The sequence below is a fragment of the Anabrus simplex genome, chromosome 1 (genome assembly GCF_040414725.1).
Source record: "Anabrus simplex isolate iqAnaSimp1 chromosome 1, ASM4041472v1, whole genome shotgun sequence".
In the NCBI taxonomy this organism is placed as follows: domain Eukaryota; kingdom Metazoa; phylum Arthropoda; class Insecta; order Orthoptera; family Tettigoniidae; genus Anabrus; species Anabrus simplex.
In genome coordinates, this window is record NC_090265.1 from 663,606,975 (window position 1) to 663,627,377 (window position 20,403).

The following is a 20,403-nucleotide window of genomic DNA, read 5'->3' on the forward strand; positions in this document are numbered from 1 at the left end:
CCATTCCTCTGACCTTTCTGGCACTATACAGCATCGAATTCGCTCAGTTCGATCACATTTTTCCCAGTCCTGAAATTGTTCTTTATCATCCCTTTTGAAAGGAACGTGATGTCTAGCACAGATTAGAGCCCTCGCCACAGGAGGCAGGTCGGGGAAAGTTTCACGAAAATGGGAAATGGCCTCGAATTTCGGAACTTTAGAGAGTAAATTGTAGCTGGTTCTTTTTTTTTTTTTTTTTTTTTTTTTTTGCTAGTGGCTTTACGTCGCACCGACACAGATAGGTTTATGGTGACGATGGGATAGGAAAGGCCTAGGAGTTGGAAGGAAGCCGCTGTGGCCTTAATTAAGGTACAGCCCCAGCATTTGCCTGTGTGAAAATGGGAAACCATGGAAAACCATCTTCAGAGCTGCCGACAGTGGGATTCGAACCCGCTATCTCCCGGATGCAAGCTCACAGCCGCGCACCTCTAACCGCACGGCCAACTCACCCGGTAAAATTATAGCTTTGGGAAGCAAGCTATTAGCCTCAGGAAAGTTCAGTTTTGCTCTCTCGCTTTCATTAATATTGCTGAACAACCCAGTAAACCTGTTTGTGCTTGTATTTTGCATTCCATTCAGAAATTAGAAATGTATTCTGTGTTGATTAATGCAGTGAAGGGTAGCAAAGCAAATACAGTAGAAGTCCGATATAGCGAGTACGGCATATAACGAGAACTCCGTTATAGCGACGACTTTTTTCTGTCCCTTCAAAATTCCTATATTAAACTGTGTATCGTCCTTCAGTTACAGCGAGAACCCTATCACTGGCGCATCCGTTATTACGAGCGATTAAGTGCGCACGATTTTTTCCGTTACCGATATGTATGCACTGCAGCGATGATATTGCATGCGATCGATTACCTTCGGCATCGTTTCCTTGCTATGTGTATTAGCGACTTCTCTCGTCGACATTCAAAGGCGATGTCGGAGTCGATTAGTAATATCTGTCGACAGCTGTTCCGTAAAGAAAATTTGAAATGAAAGAGAACATATTTTCAACATAAATGTGTAAATAACGTGTCCGATAACGGTTGTTAACTCATTAAAAATTAAGGCTGACTAAACGACCGCTTAATTTTGATGCTAAATACTGCAATTAAGTAATAATGGGATGCACCTAGAGATATGGCAGAGTGCTTAATTGATTTCAGAGGTTAGTTTATATTTTGCCGCGTCTGGTTAAATTACAGAAAGGCTATTATAAAAATTTATAGCGAGAAAGGTATAATTTCTCTACTGGCGCTTGAAGTGTGTTTTCATTATACGTATAGTACGGTTAAGTTAGGATACGTGACGCTGTTCGAATAAGAAAACTGAAATGTTTGCAACAAAATGCGATCAATCATCTTCAGTACGGTATAGTTTTCTCACTTTGTGCATTTGCGAGCTCTCTCGTTGACATTCAAAGGCGATGTTGGAGTTGATTAGTAATACCCATCGACTGCTGTTCTCTAAAGAAAATTCAAAATGAAAAAGGATAACAGGTTTTCTTACTAAATGCATAAATAACGTGACCGATAGCAGTTGTTAACTCGTTACAAGTAAAGACTGAAGTAAACGATATCTTCATTTTAATGTTATACCGGTATACGGAAATTAAGTAAGAATGGGATACACCTCAAGATATGGCCGAGTACCTCACTGGTTTCAGATGATATTTCATATCTTCTCGCGTCTAGTTACGGCTATTTACATGTAAATTTTTCGCAAGGAGGTTATTTCTCTACATGCGTTTCAAATATGTTTTCATGATAGGCTACATATACGGTTAGGTTAGGTGACACTGTTTGAAGAAGAAAGCTGAGGTGTTTGCCACAGAAATCTCTGGAGTGATACCGTATTTCTCCGAATCCAAGCCTCTTTTTTTCTCAGAATCTCATGCGAGAACTCAAGGGTTGTTGCATTCGCGGCCTAACAGTAAGTTAATGGACACCACTGGCAACGACCGTGGTAACCACGCTGCTTCTTTTCACACGCGCACAGAACTCTTTACTACACATCGCTAGCCACGACAACCGGCTGTACAGTGCCTGTGTGTTTCTCAAATCTGCAGAATGGCATCAAAACATGCGACTCTTCGAATTCTTAGAAAAGCCATGGCTACTCAGTGGCAGTCATAACGCGTCTATTGTACTTGACACTAGTAAAATTAAGGTTTATAGACAGCAGGAATATTTTCATGATGTATAGTCGTATTGTAAAGATATGTGGAAAAAGTATTGCCGGCATATTTTCAGCGGGTTCTAGGCGATATTATGATGCCAATTTATGTTTATTAAACACTCGGAAATGTAGAATAATTGTACAGCCGCAAGAAGATACGGCATAGGCCTAACTAAAGTCAATATTTGGCGTTAGCGTGAAGACAAAGAGCTAAAAAAATGCGTACTGTACAAAAAATGCATTCAGTGGTCCGCAACCAGGACGCTTTAAAGACGTCGAAGATGAAATTGTGAGGTATGTGCACGAAAAACGCAAGGGCGGAATGGCCATACCGTGGCGCAATAAACTCGTTCGTTGACTTTCAATGTTCACGATTGGCCAAACCCGACAAGCGAGACGTGCGTGTAGCGGTAGCCGGTTATACCTGACGCTGCGTAAAAGTAACAGTTTTATAGACAGCAAGAATAATTTCCTGGTGGATCGTTGTATTCTAAAGATGCATGGAATAGGTATTCCCGGAAAATTTTCAACGAGTTCTCTTCGGTATTATTGGTATTATGATGCTAATGTTAAGTAGTACCCGCCGTATTTTTCCGAATCCAAGATGAGCCCCATTTTTTTCTTCAACATTTTTTTATCAGGCTCAAAAAGAAGTTTGTAAAATCATATGAATGCCTTGTTGTACAGTAGGCCTACGCATTTTTAGACTATTTTTAGATGCCAAACACCGACTTTTGTCACGCCGGATTTCTTTTTTTTTTTTTTGCGGTTGCACAATTATTCTTTATTTCCGCGGGTTTAAGGACCATTAACTTAACATTAGCATCATTCGGCCATTTTTCAAGTTGAAGATGCTGTTAAGGTGTAAAGAAGTTGTGGAATAGTTGCATTTGTGAAGGGGGCAGGCATAGTTTGTCATATGGCTAATATGCTACCAGAGCTTCATACAAAATTTCCAATATATCGTACAACATTAACATGAAAGGGTGATCTACTGCAGGAGACCCAGTCCTACATGATCACTATACAACTGTAGTCAAAGTCAGAAATCACCTTAAAACTGTGAGGAATGGTAGAGTTAGTGAAATAATTGCAATGTGAAGGTTTATGGAAACCATTCTGTTCTCAAGAAGACCTACAACAGTACTGTGTGAATTTTTCAATTTTGCTTCTCTTCCCTCATAATCAGATTTCTGAAATCCTCTAAAGGCTTAGTCCCATCCAACATAAATTGTGTAACAATATTGTGGAGGGTTGGGTGTTCTTATCTAAATGATAGAAATGGCACTTGTGCGAGTACTTTTCATTGTTCGGTATTCTGTTGACTGTGCGTACAGGGTGTAATGGAACAGGGTGTAGCAAAACTTCAGGAATGGATTCCTAATTATAGGAAGAATTAAAGATTATAACAACATGAGTCCTGAAAAGCATGATTACTGAGTTATGAGACTTTATTCATCATGCACTCAAATATTTATCGCACTGTTGGAATTACATTTGTTAATATCTGTCATGACTGACATTGTACTGAATACATCATTAATGTTCGTTGACTACTCTGTTGACATGTCATATGAAATATTGGAAGTGTCTACCTCCTGCATGAATACAGACCTCTGCTCGGTTTTGTATCGAGTTCTGAATATGTTCAGAAATGCCCAGTGTACTACTGTTTGATAGGTAACTACAATTCATGCACAGAGAGTTGCTGTAATATCCACAGTGATCAAATACACCAAATACTTCAAACCAGAAACTGTCAGTCGTCACCATAAGTGACCTATTTGTGTCGGTGCAACGTAAATCCAATTGTAAGAAAAAGAATGTCAGTTGATTTTAAATCAGGAGAGCGTGGGGGGGGCCAAGCAATTGGTCCACTTCTACATATCTAGCACTCATGAAAATAAGGATTATGGGGCCTGTGGGGAAAATGGGCAGAAAGAGTGGTATCTGTGAGAGTGCCAGCTTGCATGGAACTTAAAAACAAACCTATCAGCCATGCTGGGTGGGTCAGACAGTAGAGAGCTAGCTTTCTAAGCCCAAGTCAGTGGATTTGATACTGACTCAGCCATATTCAGCATCGGTTTATGTGTGACATGGTCACATGTGCAACAGATGTGAGAAGTATCTCTGATTTCGCTTCAGCAATTAAGACGTGTTGGAGTACATTACTTGTACTGTAATTGGTTAAATGGTCAGCGTATTGGCCTTCAGTTCAGAGGGTCCCGGGTTCGATTCCCGGCCGGGTCGGGGATTTTAACCTTAACCCTGACAGTAACACCATATGTTTTTCTGACGTGTTGTCCGAATGAATGCCATCTATTCCTCTTAAGGAGGGGAGAGTTATCCCCTCCACCACCTCTATTCTTTGTTCATTCCATCTGGTAACTTTAATGTAACTTTAAATAATAGGCTTCGAGTGACACATCTTCGAAACGTGTGGTGTAACTAAAGCGATATTTATAGACGTGTTACTGTCAGGGTTAATTGGTTAATTCCAATGGCTCGGGGGCTGGGTGTGTGTGGCGTATTCAACATTAGAAATCATGCCAGGTAGGGCCCTCATCTTCACAGACATGCAGGTTGCCTAATAGGCCATCTACTAGAAAAAGACCTGCACCAGGCTTCTCCGGAGGCCATACGCCATTATTATTATTATTATTATTATTATTATTATTATTATTATTATTATTATTATTATTACTGTAGTAGAAATGGATAACTTGGTAATTATGAATTTCAGGACCAGTAGTGTTTAAAAAAATATAAAATATGAAAATGTATGGAGAATTCATTCGGTTTTTTTCCAGGGGTGTTATTACACTTTGTGTATTCATTTAATATAAATTAAGGGTTTACTTTTGCAGGTGTATTTCAAAGCAGCTCGTATGCTCCCAGGTGATGAGAACAGTGTGGGCTTTCTTTTGCTGACCATTAGTATCTGTAAAAAGCTTCTGAACTGCAATGAAAATGTGAAGAAGCATTGGATGAATGAAGACATGGACTACAATATTTTGTGTACTGTTTTCAAATTACTGGATTACTGTGAGTTTTATTACTTTGTATTTTTAGCTATCTTGTGTTTCATTGTCAATAATAATAATAAATAATAATCATATGGCCTCAAGTACTGTGTGTAAGCATTTTAATTTGACACCATCTGGCTGCTTGTTCATCAATTTTGACATTCCATTTTACTCTAGACCCACTAGATGGCAGAGTAAATTAAATCTCTCTTGGGTGTCCATGGTTGAGTATTTTAATGAACTGTGTCAACAGAGATATTTTACATGTTGACATAGTACGACATCAAGTGTCGAATGGACCATTGTCTGCCCTTCAAAAATCTGACTACCTCTGCCAGATTTGAGCCCGCTATCTTGGTATCTAGAGGCTGACACTCTACCACTGATCCACAGAGAGAGCTACATTGTCACTTAAGAATTGAAATCATGTAACCATATACAGTGAAACTTTGCTGACAGACACTTCTGAATAGCAGAAAGTATTCATATCCCCAGCAGAATAACCCAGTCTCCTGTGGGGAAAATATGATAACTTTTTAATATCGGACATGCCTAAAAACGGACACAGACACTAACTACAAACATAAAAGTGTGTGAACAGTGTTTTCAGAATGCAAAACAAGCTGCTGAAGGAGTAAGAGAGCTGAAATTGTACTTCTTGAATGCAGGCGATTACGAATTTCAAATGACCTTGAAATGCACATGGAGAAAGTAATTAGCATTTTCAGTGTCAAGCAGACCAAAATTGACCAGTTCTTTAAGTTAGCCCAGTGTTTTTATGGACATCAGTGGCTGTCAGCTTGTCCTCCTAAATTTGATAACTTAGAAGTAGAGTATTGTGACTAACTGGATTCAGGTCTAAATACTTTTTAACTACAAGACATATTTCTTTGGGACTTCCAAAAATTTGAATTTTTCTTAATAACGGACACTTTTCAAAAACTGACACATATTTCATCCCTGGAGGTGTCTGCCATTGGAGAAATTTGACTGGTATATAAAAAATTTGATTTTACAGGAGAGCAAAAAAATGATCCTATGCTGAAAAATGAAATTGTGCCAATACAAATTATAAATTGAATTTGATAATCATATTGATTAGTGCAAAGAATTAATTTTGTTCTGTGAAGATTTTCATTTTCATCTTACAAAGCAGCTGTTGACAAATCTCATAATAAACGAGATGGCAGTGTTTGCTCATTTTAAGCAATTCTATTAGAAATTTTGTTATGTGGTTTCCGTGGATCAATATGGAGGCTTCGTGCAGCCACAAGGAAATAATAAAACAGTATTTTGAAAAGTAGTGGTGGTGGTGATCATTGTTTTAAGAGAAAGTACAACTAGGCAACCATTCTCTATTGTACTGTAACACTAATCAGAGAGAGAAAAAAAAAAAAGGAAGGGATCCGACACTTCGAAAAAATGAAGAAATCGGCCAAAGAAAGACAAGAGCCACAATGGGCATGAAAATGAAAGACTCCCTAGGCCTCGATACCTAATACCGTCAGGGACAGAAAAGTACAAGAGCTGACCAAGGGAGGTCGAGTAGGATAGATGAAAGTGAGGAGTCTGGCACAAGTAAGTGGAAGCAATGCCACGACTCATCTAAGGGCCCCGTAGTTGCCAACCGACACTCCCAAGTTCAGAGCCCCTGGGGCCCCTCTTAGTTGCCTCTTACGACAGGCAGCGGATACCGTGGGTGTTATTCTGCTGTCCCCACCCAGAGGGGGACAATATTTTGAAAGATAAGAACATGAATAGCAACATAAATAGATTAAAAACAGTGTCAGTCAGTGTGGGAAGATGGAGTAGCAGAAAGAGGAGACAAGGAACCATGAAATCACAAAAAACAAGGAGAGACTCTGAATCTTCCTTCGCTGCACTCTTGATGTCAATGGGCTCTCTCCTTATATATCCCAGTCCTTGTACGTCTATTTCTTCTCTGCCCCTGCAAAGCTTGTTTTGTTATTTTCATGTTTGTCCTCTTATCCTTTTTCCTTGTTGTGTAAATTGACCAGATGTCCCGGATTTGGCAGGATAGTCTTGCTTTTAAGCATTTTATGCTGCTGTCTCTCCTAAAAGCTCAGGGGGCGCTTCAATGTTCTGCTTTCAGAAAAGATATTGATATATATATATATTTTTTTTTTTTTTTTTTTTTTTTTTTTTTTTAGAGTTGTGGAGATCTTGTTTTTGAATACTACAGCACTGACAGTGGCTGCAAAATAAATTCATTATTTCTGATTCTTGATACAGTGAAACCTCGTTAGTGCATTCCTCATTAACACGTTTTCTCGCTTAGCACACTGTAAATTCAAAGTTCTCATTTCCATTGTATTAAATCTATATAAAAATACCTTGCTTATCGCGTAACAAATTTTAGCTATTACCGCTTAGTACGATCACATTTTTCCTAGATCTGAAAATGTTACTGTATTTGTCATCCCTTCTGAAAGGAACGTGATTTCCAGCTCAGGTAAGAGCAGTCGCCACAGTTGCGTGATTACGGGAAAAGGTCTTCCTGAACTTCAAAGGATAATTTGCACTTTCAGGGACAAGCCACTAGCCTCAGGAATGTTCAGTTTTGCTTGCCGGTTAGCAGCGAGATTGCTGAATAGCAGAGTGAGCCTGTTTGTGCTTGTATTTCACATTCCATTCAGAAGGTAGAAATGTATTTTGTGTTGATTGGTACAGTGAAGTGCAGCTAATATTTGTCGCATGATGTGGTAGCCTGTATCTGGATTAGGAACATAATCGTGTGAAATTGACAAGCGTGGTGCATATTTATCTTGTTATAGCCTAGTTATGGACATGGAAAATGTGCAATTCCTTAATAACTTAATGAAGACAAAATTAAAATCTTACAGAAATCGGACTGGCATAAGCGTGAAGAGGTCACGAATGTTGAAACTCGGACCTTCGGGTTTCGACTAGATCACTCAAGTTGGTCGAAGTTTTGTTTGATTCAAAATGGCGGCCAAAGTCATTCCTCACAGTTGCACATGTTCAATGTACCCTCCAATTCATTGTCTAGAAGTATGAACAGAAAATAATGTTTAAAATAACCCACTGCTCCGAAATAAGTCTTTTACTGACATTTGTTTTAGAAAGTGTGATCCGCAATAATACTTCGATATATTTGCTGGTCCCTGTGCACGTTTTCATATTTGTTGCCTGGTGTTTTTCACACCTTTCAGTGTACCAGTACTTGCAGAAAAGGTTTTTATATTTGTTTTCTCATATTTTTCACACCTTTTAATACTTTCCTCTCATCTTGAGAAATAATAGATAGGCCTATAGTTATCACTGTACCTGCAGATACACAACGTAAAATGCCCTCATGTCGGAAAAATCATATCTAGTGTTCCCATATCCCAGTTGCATAGTTTTTATTCATATATTCATTAGTACGTTTTTCTCACTTATGTTCTTTTTCCTTGTGCCCTGCAGAAACATCTTAACGAGGTTTCACTAGTTGTTGCATGGTTGCGTGTTCTGTTTTGTTGCATATGGGAACATGTGTGCTTACTGTTTTCTTATTGTTAACACTGATGCGTCAGACCACAGAAACATAAAGGTATTTCCTATCATGTTAGATTTTATGAGTCATACATATTAATACAGATAAGTCCGACGTGCTGGCCTTTGGTCACAGGGGTCCTGGGTTCGATTCCTGGCAGGGTCGGGAATTTTAACCATAATTGGTTAATTCCGCTGACACTGGGGCTGGGTGTATGTGTCGTCTTCATCATCATTTCATCCTCATTACGACGCACAGGTTGCCTATGGGAGTCAAATCAAAAGGTCTGCACCTGGCGAGCCGAACTTGTCCTCGGACAATCCTGGCACTAAAAACCACACGCCTTTTCATTTCAATACACATAAAATAAAAATTATGTTGTAAGTGAATCAAGAGAGTAAAGAATGTCAAATGTAAAAATGAATTATAATAGAATACAACAAGTTGATAATAACTGTTGCCTAGGCACCATCATTAGAAATAACAACCGATGCAGCATAGAAATTAGGAAACAAATTGTGATGGCTAAAGAAACATTTACAGAAAAAAGAGTTGACAAAAATATCTCTTTCTACTAACAAAAGAAAAATCCTCCACCTGTTTCCAGTCATTCAACTGGATCAGGAATAGAATGAATGAAGCCCCCATCTAGCGGCAAGGATAGGAATTATGCTAGCTGCCGAAGCCTATTGCACTTCCCTGGAGCAATGATTAATGACTGACAGATGAAATGAAATGATATTGGAGAGTGTTGCTGAAATGAAAGGTGACAGGGAAAACCGGAGTACCCTGAGAAAAACCTGTCCCACTTGTCCAGCACAAATATCACATGGAATGACCGGGATTTGAACCACGGAAACCAGCGGTGAGAGGTCAGCGTGCTGCCGCCTAAGCCACGGAGGTTCTTATTAACAAAAGAAAACAGTTTGTAAAAACATTTATTTAGTGTGTGCTTCTGTATGGCTGTGAAACCTGGACTCTTTTAAACCAAACTTCTAAGCTTGGGCATGAAGAGCTATGGGCAGAGGTTCATGGCAAAAGAAGGTTGAAAGCCTCCAGAGACTGTTTTTGACAATGCTGGTGTATGGTCACCCCCCAAACAACACAGTGTCTATGATAATGTTAATCCATACAGCACGATTTCTTCTGTAATGGGCTACACAATCAACAATTGATATTGTCCTTCTTGACATCTTGGACTTTCATTATACTGTGCAGAACACGACTCTAATGCTTCTTTATTTCCAGAAATTACCAAGGTACTAATTTATATACTAAGGTCAACGCATTATAGTCTAAATGTGAGCGTAGACCACACAGTCATGCTGGGAGCATAGCCCACAGTTTTCTTTGATAAGATATATGTCAAGAAGGAACTATGGACGCTGTCAGTAGTTGCATAAGAAGATTGCATGAAGCTTTTATTATGGTTATATATCACCAGAGTTGTTTGTTTTTTTTTTTGTTTTTTTGTTTTTCTAAATATAGGTTTACTGAAACTCTACCATCCCATTTCATAACACAAGAAAATCGAAATATACCAAGCCGTTGAGCCCTCATTCTTTTATTTTTGACAAACAAGTGTTATGTACAGTACATCGTATCAAATAGAAATCATTAATGCAAGGGTGAAAAGAGTTTGAAAATGCCTTAATTTTCACAGTAGCTTCCAGATTGCTCATCACATTGGTGTTGCCATTTTCACAAGTTTGTTCCTTACTCTTTGTGTTTGTTGCTGGATGCCTACTTTTCAGGAACCAGGGACTGACATAGGGTAGGGGTTAAAGAAACACTCTCAGGAGGACCCATCAGTTTGATGAACTACCATATTTTTAACCAGTTGTTAGTTCTGTTTGAATACTTTGATCTTCGAGGTTCAGAGTCAGCAATATGAGATTAAATTGGATGAAACACAGATAATCCTTGACTTATTTGTCAACTGATAACTGAAAATTGAATGAAGTCCTATTTTTGAAATACTTTCCGTAAGTGTTCAGGATCCATTAAGTTCTAAACATATACCGGAACATGTTCCAGACTGTTCCAGCTGAAAAAACACCACTTTATGCTGCTAGATGGCAGTGTTATTGCCCAGGTCAATGGCGTGCAATATTTTCCAAGCATTTCTATCTTAGAAAATTGTCTCTGACATAGTTCTGTAAACTTGGCTGCACAACGTTGAGATGTGTTGAAAATTAAGAATCCAAAATGATGTTGCTAGACACGAGTGTAATTTTGGACATTTTATGTGATGATATTGGTTTTGCCCCATTTAACTTGTAACTTTTTTGTTTTTGGAACAAAAATATGTAGAATACCCATTGGCTGACTTCATTATTTTAAAGAAAAATATGTTTAATAGGAAAATATCCTATGTAAGCTATGTTTTATATACCAAATTAATGTAAAACTTCAATCCAATTTAATGAAAAGATTAGCTCACAAATTATCTAAAATGAGAGAAAAAAGCATTTAAAGAATGTCTAAAAAATAACAAGACCAGAGGAATTGGCATAGATGTAAGTCCTGATCAGATGTGTTACGTGAACTCTATATAGGGAGTATGTGGCTCTTGGGATGTTGAAGTCTTGTTTCTGAATTTCTAGTTGTCGCTATGGGGATATTGAACCTGTGTCCTTTCATATGAAATGTGCACACATACTGCTTCAATCAGGTTTACTTTTTGGTAGTTAAGAGAACTTTTGTTGTGAAAAATAACTAACAACTTTAAATTCCTGTTATTTTTAAAAATTATCATTTTTCATCGTAACATACTCAATTATAATGTTATTAATTTTAAATAATAATGAAAAGAAAAAGTATATGCAATGGACTAGATGAGGTTTCAATCATCATCATTATCATCATCAGCAGTTTCTACTTGTTGGCCGGGTCTGCTTCAACAATCAGCCATTAATCATCAAATATGGAAATATTGTTCAGGTAGAAAAATTTAAGTATCTAGGTGAAATTATTGAACCAACAGGGATAAATCAGCAAGCTAACAAAGAAAGAATTGAGAAACTTCGAAGAGCATTCAAAAATTGCTTGGAACAGATAAAATAAAAGAATATATCAAAAAGGCAAAATTACAACATTATAACACAATAGTTATAACAGGAGCACTTTATGCATCTGGTGGCAGATCTCGAATAAAGGTGATCGAAAAAACAAAAAGGAAAAATCCTCAGGAAAATCTTAGGACAAAAGTGCGAAAATGGAATTTGGATGAAAAAGAAATCACATGAATCTATCGAGTTACATAAAAAATCACAGGTACAATCAACAAATGACGATTATATTTTTATGGTCATTTACATAGAATGGGTAATAACAGGCTCACAAAGAAAATTTTACACCTAGCCTTATCAATGAAAGATCACAATAATTGGCTAAAAGAAATCAGAGAAGACCTAAATGAAATTGACATTAATGAAGAAACCGTTCAAGACAGAATAAAATTCAGAATTTTAATCCACAAACACAAATTTTCTGTAAAGCCCACCCGACTAAATACAGGATGGACTGTACAACATAAAAAGGAACACAGCAAGAGGATGAAGAGATATTGGGAAGAGAAGAAGAAAAATCAAAAAAGTGCTAATAAGTTCAAACGCGCCCCTTAGTTGGGCATAACGAATCGAGAAAAAAATTCCTTCTTTACTTCCACAAACCTACTACACTGGCGTAGAATACACCCACGGTGTGCCCTGCCTGTCGTAAGAAGCGACTAAAAGAGGCGACCAAGGGATAATCAAATTAGAACCATGAGACTACTTGTAAATAGTACCACCACGTGGGGAACACCATGCGTTGCTTTTACTTGCACGTAGTACCACTATGTTAGGTACAAAATACGTTTGTGATTAGTAGCAACAGTGTGTGCTGTCGGCTTTTACAGTACCTGTGATTAGTACCACTATATGAGCGACACCATGGTTCTAGATAGTAGGATAGTACAACTCCCTGTGGTTAGTACACTTATCTGATGAACACCATAGGTTTGCGTTACCTGTAAATGGCACCGCAATGTGAGAAACACCCATAGGTCTGTGTTACATATGCGCATTACATGACCTGTGAGTAGTACCATAATGTGTGGAATACTGCGACTCTATGCTACTTTTGATTAGTACCGCAACATGTCAAATACCATGATTCTACTTTCCAAGTGGTAAGTACCATTATGAGGGGCCGATGACTTGGATTTTGGACCCCTTTAGACTACAAGCATCATCGATTCAGTATTGTGCTTTAGAAGCAGTCCGTTGGTCAGTACTCCTATTGTTTTACGTCAGTTTGTGTGAATGTGAGGCATTGCGGGTCGGATCCACTGATTGTTTTAAATTCATATCCGTCCATTCATTCTTCGTCCTCATGTTTTGAATTCTGGTCAGTGTAGGATTTTGGACTTTTAATTTGTCATTACATTACGTCTCATTTCGTACCATTAGGGGCCGATGACCTAGATGTTAAGCCCCTTTAAACAACAAGCATCATCATCAACCTTCTTTACTTCCTCTACTTATCACCATTGCCTTACTCTTCTCCATGTTGATCCCCAATCCCCATTGTTCAGTCCTTCTATTCAGTACATTCAGCTGTTGTACCTCCTCCTCATCTCCTCCCCAGATCATATCATCATCTGCAAACATCATTACATTCTTTCTCCTCTATAATCTTCCCCTGCTGCCTGTACAATATCATCCATCACCATTATGAACAGTAAAGGTGACAACACACTGTCTTTTTTTAGCCCTTTGTCAATTCCAAACCATTCTGTTCTACCCACTGTTGTCTTCACACAGCTGTTACAGTTATCATTGTTATTAGTTCCCTGCCAGTCCCTGTGTGTCAGGCTTTACCAAACTTTTGATCTCCAAGAATGGTAATAATATTAAAAATAACAACCAAACAGCATTCTTTACATTTTTATTTATTTTCAGGTCATGCAGAATTATGTGGTGAATTTAACCTTCCTGGTATAATATACGGAGGAGAATTTCCTCGGACTGTGGACCTCTATGAACATTTGCTCTGTCATGTGGCAGGACTTGTGATATTAACTCCAGCCACTTCTTTCCCTATTATTGAGAAAGTTCTCTTGGGAAACATATTGCAGACTGATGCTTGGAGAGCCCTCCTTGCTATGGACATTTGGTGTATTATTGCAAGGTAAGGTGATTTGATTCACTCTGTTGAATACTCTTTTTATTTGAATCTGATTTTGTGCTAACCTCTACAGATAATGAAAGGGATATTTCTAGTTTCTTATGGATAGAAATAAAGCTTGCAAATATGACTGATATAATAACAATTGTATTCTGGTCCATAACAAGAAGTTCTGGAATTGATGAGTCAGTAACGACATAATGTGACTCCTGAAGTCTTCATAACCATATATAACAGACACATCTTTGTTTGAAAATCTTTGTTTGTGCAACAACCCCACACCAAACACAAGACCCTGGCTACGAGTCCCGGACTTTCATTTATATTTCAGGACTGTAACTCGTGTTTTACTTAGCTACCTAACATATATTCCATTAACTCTTTGATAATGTGTTCAAGTTTTAAGGGATTAAATCCTTGCACAGTCAATTGGCATTGATAACTTAAGTGTGTAAATGCAAAAGAGCAGTGTCAGTAGATATACAGACACATTTTAAAAAACCTTTTCAGGGCAAACTTCCAACAGTTCGATGTCTCTTAAAATCCATAGCAATTGAAGGAATATTTAGATTGATGATTTCACAACCCATAAAAACACACATGATGTAGCGTTTTGGCTTTTGCTGTGTCAGGAAAGCAAAGTGAAATTCTTTACGTTTCGCAGAGAACTTTGCTTCACGTCTTCAGAAGAAAATCTTGTTTGCTGACGAGGAAGACTAGGTTAACCTCATAAAGCATTAATTACCACCACCAACCTCCACAGAAATCAAGTGGTAAGCCCCGTTGTTACCTGACTACGAACAAGAAGTTAAAAATACTTTTAACTTATGTCTTATTCGTGATAACATAAAATAGATTGTTATTAGTTCATTGCCAATCCCCCTGTGTGTCACACTTTCCCAAACTTTTGATCCTAGGATGCTGTCATATGCCTTTTCTAAGTATATAAATGTTATTACCATATTTCTCTGAATCCAAGATGACCCTGAATGCAAGACAACCCCTCAGTTTCTCTTTCAAAAAAAAGTAAATCAGGCTTAAAAAATGCTTTGTGAAATCATAATTTTATTTACAACAAATTTCAAATTCATTTTGAGAAATCAAATAAACAGACACAAGTATCACATAAATCCAGGTATCTGATACTGCCTTTCAAAGTTCAGGGAATTCCTATTCGCGAACCGGCATTCATATCGCATCTCGTATTATGGTCATTTCGACCTTGCATTTTTCACGCACATACCTCACAATTTCATGTTCGACTTCTTTAAAGCATTCTTGTTGCAAGCCAATCCAGTACACATCTTTAGACTACCTTTGTTTTCACGCCAGCACCAAACGTTGGCTTTAGGTTATTCCGTGTTTTCTTGCAGCTGCACAATTATTCTTTATTTTCCTGTGTAACTGTAATAAGAGTCATGTACAACTGGTTGCCGCTAGATGCATGTCTCGCTTGCTGGTTTCAGCAGTTAGCGATGCATGATATAATAAAGACGCGGATGTTGAAGGTCAACGAGTTTTGTGTGCCGTGATATGGCCCTCGCGTTTTTTACGCACGTATGAGTACCTTAGAATTTCCTCTTAGACTTATGTAAATCATCCTTGTCGTGGGCCACTTAATGCATTTTTTGTACAATACACATTTTTCAATCTATCTATGGTTTCACGCTAACACCATACATTGGCTTTAGCTATGCTGTATTTTCTTGCAGCTGCACAATTCTTCATTTCCGCATGTTTAATAAAAATTAACTTAAAATTGGCATCATGATATCAACGAGAACCCGTTGAAAATTTGCCGGCAATATCTGTTCCCCATGTCTCTACGATACAAAGATCCATTGCAAAAGTATTTCTGCTGTCTATAAAACGGTTACTTTTACTAAGCATCAGGTATAAGCAGACATGTTATAACTCTGTCACTGAGTAACCGTGGCTTTTCTAAGAATTCTAAGGGTCGCATCCTTGCTATTCCAATTCGAGTGACATTTCCTGCGCAGCTGGGGCCTAGAAGTAAGGTATATTATGGTTGATTTTTTAATTAGCTCAAGAAAGTAGGCCTGATGTTTGGTGCCATTCTGCAGGTTTGAGAAACTTTTTTTAGAGGATAGAAGAATGTCATCCCATCTTCAATATTTTCCGAGAACCAGTGACGTTACACAGAAGCACTGTACAATTGACTTCCACAGCTAGCGATGTATAAGAAAGATGCGGACATTGAAGGTCGAGTTTTATGCACACGCAGGGGGGGGGGTGAAGGGAAGCAGCATTGTTACTGTGGTAGCTGCCAGTGGTGTTCATTACTGTTACATCGCAAATGCAAAAGGCCTGTGATTTTTCATATGATATTCTGAGGAAGAAACTTCTTGGATTTGAGGAAATACTTCCCATATTCCCAGCTCTTTTCCTTGATTTATCTCAGAATGTAAATGGGCCTTGTTGTTGTCCTTCTTTTTCTGAATCCAAATTGTTCTTCTTGTAACTGACTTTCCACCTTTTCTCTAAATCTTCTTTCCAATATCCTTTCCATTATCTTGGCAACATGAGAGAGGAAGGTGATTTCTCAGTGTAGTTACTGCACATCTTATCTCCTTTCTTTAATATTGGTATTATAAAGCCCTTTTTTAATCCTCGGGTTTTTTTTTCTCTCTCTCCATACATACTTGAGTATTCTATAAGTCCACTGGAGTCCCACTGGTCTTGCAGCTGTGATCATTTCTGTGGCTACTTCATCTATTCTCACAGCTTTTCCTATCTTTAGTTTATAACTGCCCACTCCACCTCTGTCATTCTAATGTCTGATTCCTTCTATGTTACATCTATTCCTGCTGCCTGGAAACCCTCTCCATATCTGGCTTCTCACATTCAGCAGCTTACTGAAATATTATTTCCATCTGTTCATTATCTCTTCTGGTTTTGTCAGTATTACTCCTTTATTCTTCACAAATCCTGTGTTTACATTTTCATTTCTATAGTTTATTATGATTCCAAATAATTTTTTCCCACAGTCCAAATTTCTCTTTACTTCCTGGGCGAATGTTTCCCAACTTTTCTTCAAATCAAATTAAAATCTCTTTATTTGCAAATGAGGTGTCTACCTCGGTGGCAAATGGTACACTAAAATACATTATTGTCAAGCACTAAATATTAAATTAACAAGAAAATAAAATTTTCCTATAATACAATATTATATAATTTACGCTAACAATTTTTTCTATTAAACACACAGCTCATCCTTAATAAATTTACATTGTTTACAAAATTCTACTCATAATATCTCCTGTACTACTTACAAATATAGTCAACTGGTATACAGTATGTGGAATTACTTCAAATGATACTGTACCACTGGTATAAGATTAAAATTTACATTGCATTTATTTACTTTTTCTTTTCTTTACCCATTCTGGAACCTAAGTAGCATAATGACCTGCTGCGTCTTAACCAGTGCCCCTTTTACCACCACTTTTCAGAGTTCCTGAAGGGCCTTCACAGCTACCGTAGCGGTCCCTCATTTATTTTCTTCAGCTACTATTTTTTTGCAAACTTTTTTTGCTTTGATGTATCTTCTCTACTCTCTTCAGTCTTTTGATTTGGATACTATATATTGTGATACTGGTCATCCACTTGTCACAGCTCCCCCAGTACATGAAGAACTGTGCGTTGCCTGCAGGGGACGCTCTAGCATTTTTCGAGGCCGCACCATATTAGCACTCATTTTTAGGCTGTTATTAGATGGGTTGCCATTCCCAAAGGCTAGGGCTTTGCTGACACACATTACAATATTTTTCAGAATAAAAACATTTGCTTCTTGTATGTAGAAAATTTTTATAGAACTTACGCATGCATACCTACTTGAAGCTGCAATGCAGTGATGTACTTAGAATTACATCTTACTCATTACACGTGTAGAGTATGTTCTGAAGTCGCAGTGAAGTGATGTGTGCAGCTACCGTGCATTGATATACTTAGAAGTGCTTCTTACGCATTATGTATGTATAGACCTACTGTCTGAAGCATGGTACGGTGGATGGTATAATCTGAGGGGCAAACAAAGCTACTACCTAGCTCACAAACATCGCACTGTACTTCAGGCTCCTCCCTTGAACAAACCATTTGCTAAATTTTTAAAAAATCAGATTTTACGAACATAGTACATTCATCCCTACTTTCCATAAGGTTATTTGTTCTTATCTCCCAAACACCCTGTGTAAATATAGTTGTTCTGTTTTTCTGTGCAGGTATGGTTCTGCAGATCTTTGCTTCCAGCATGTGTATTTCCTGGTAGATTTGCTGAAAATGTTCCCTTCTGAAGATTGCTATATTCAAAGGACTTACCTCAAGACACTAATCAGCCGTCTCTTCCCTCTGTTATCCAAGAAACATAAACTGAATTTCCTGGAAACATTTCCTCCAGCACATCACTTAAATTTATGGCAAATATTTGGAGTAAGCAACATGCCCAATGACCTCCTTTTGAATATCAGTGAAGAAAAGATATGTGTAACCGCACTTTCGATTGGAAAATTTTTTCAAGCTTCGTCTGTGGTAACATATAATACAATGGTAAGTTGAGGATCAAACTTTTAGTTTCTATTTCCAGACTTTCTTTGATATCCACGTACACTTCCTGATACAAAAAGTGATCAGCTGAATATTTTTAATTCTCTGAGTGCAGGCACAAATTTGGAAAGAGGAAATGTAGCTGTCCAGTTGAACAACACTGTGAGACCGATCTCTTACCAATCTCTTGGATGATTAGTTCTTCAGCCACATAATCTTCACCAACAGGATACTTGGGTTCACAAATTTAAGAGGATAACAGCACCAATCTTTCAATACACAGAGACATCCCTGCTGGCACAGGAAACATAAGGCTCAAATCGAGGACACCTCCTTTTGTAACAGCCAACGTTACAACAAATTGGACAAAAGAATGGAAATCAAAAACAATAACTGCTCTTCATGACTTCTAGGATTCAAAGAAGCAGCTCACTGGATTTGAGCTTCCTCAAAGAACTTGAACAACCAAGCAAATGGCTATGCATGGTTATCTTCTACATAAGTGGAACAAAGTATAATCTCCGAATTGCATGATTGTGGTGCAACTTGGCAAACTATCTGACTCATAGTAAGTGAATGCCCTCAACGTTCATATCTCAGAGATATGGATGGTTTTTTGATAGCTGCCTCTTCCTGTCTGCCAAATGCTGGTACTGCCAAAGGCAGGCAGTTATAGCAAGTGGAAATACATATCTCCCCTTGCGCACTGTCACTGCACCTATTTTAAATAAGACTTATAGACTCTCAGTTATAAATTTTAAACCATAGGGAACATGATAAGCTCAGTGGTTTAGTTGCTGGCTTCCACCCGGAAGGCCAAGGTTTGAATCCTGGTCAGTTTTTGGGTTGGGTTTTTCATTTCAAAATCACATGCCGTCAGGAAGAACATCCAGCCTTAAACCCCCAGCCAAAACCAAAATTAGCCTTGGTGGCTCCACCGACCCCAGAAATAGCTGGGATAAGCTAAAGGAAGTTTTGTGCCAACCCCAGGTAATTGATAAAAGGCCAGGAAGAAGAAATGTAAGAGCCATTTATGATACGCAACACAGATTCATAGAGATTTCTTGACTAGTTAATACATAGAGGTGTAACTACAATTTTCCAATAAAAGAGTGCATTTCTCTCCTTTTAAAACAGGTTGAATTACAACATTCACTACTAATTTCCCTAAATCGTGCTTGTCTCTTTGCTAACGTCATAGAACTATGCAAGTTTATTTGCAAAGAATGTATTGGAAGATTGAGACAAGAAATATAAAATTCAATTCCATGCACCAAATTTTTTATGTAAAAGCTAAAGGCAGGCAGTTATAGCAAATGAAAAATCATATCTTCCCTAGCGCACTGTCACTGCATCTGTTTCAGATAAGACTTGCAGTGGTGTCTCAACGGCAGACTAGCCGCCAGTATCTTGGAGAGTTGTGGCAATCCAGCTGATGAGCCCAGTGCCAAACTGGGATGAACTATTGGTAATTTTGCAATTGAAAAATCCAAAAGAGCTTGAATACTTAAGAAATATTAAGACCGCAGCACGGGACGTGATAAACTAAGTTTGATGCTCTCTTCCATTGAGTTTTTGTATCAGAAAGTGTACATTACAAATTATAATATTTCCACTTTTTATGGTTTTACCTTCAGAATTGCAGGAGTGTAATAACAGGGAGAGAAAGAGACTGTGTCACTAACAATATTTTATCAAAATTACATTTTTAAGGAAAAGGAAACAAGAATATCAGAAGATAATGATCTTTACATTTTTAAGGAAAAGGAAACAAGAATATCAGAAGATAATGATCTTTATTTTTGTGGATTCAGTGATGCATAGGAACAACCCTTGTTTAAGTACTTCTTGTAGCATGGCACCAACTCGTGTATCACATGGGTCTGGCACCAAAGACACGAACCACAATGTAACTACCATCTG

The 20,403-nt window shown here is 38.0% G+C and overlaps 1 protein-coding gene across 1 annotated transcript in view; it reads left to right on the forward strand.

The window, feature by feature from the left end:
* Positions 1–20,403, forward strand: part of LOC136885577 (FIGNL1-interacting regulator of recombination and mitosis) — a 127,075-nt gene that overhangs the window by 98,520 nt on the left and 8,152 nt on the right. The window contains exons 9-11 of the mRNA XM_067158269.2: positions 5,070–5,247; positions 13,692–13,920; positions 18,159–18,483. Of these exons, the coding sequence (XP_067014370.2) occupies positions 5,070–5,247; positions 13,692–13,920; positions 18,159–18,483 (732 nt within the window). The remainder of the gene's footprint in view (positions 1–5,069; positions 5,248–13,691; positions 13,921–18,158; positions 18,484–20,403) is intronic.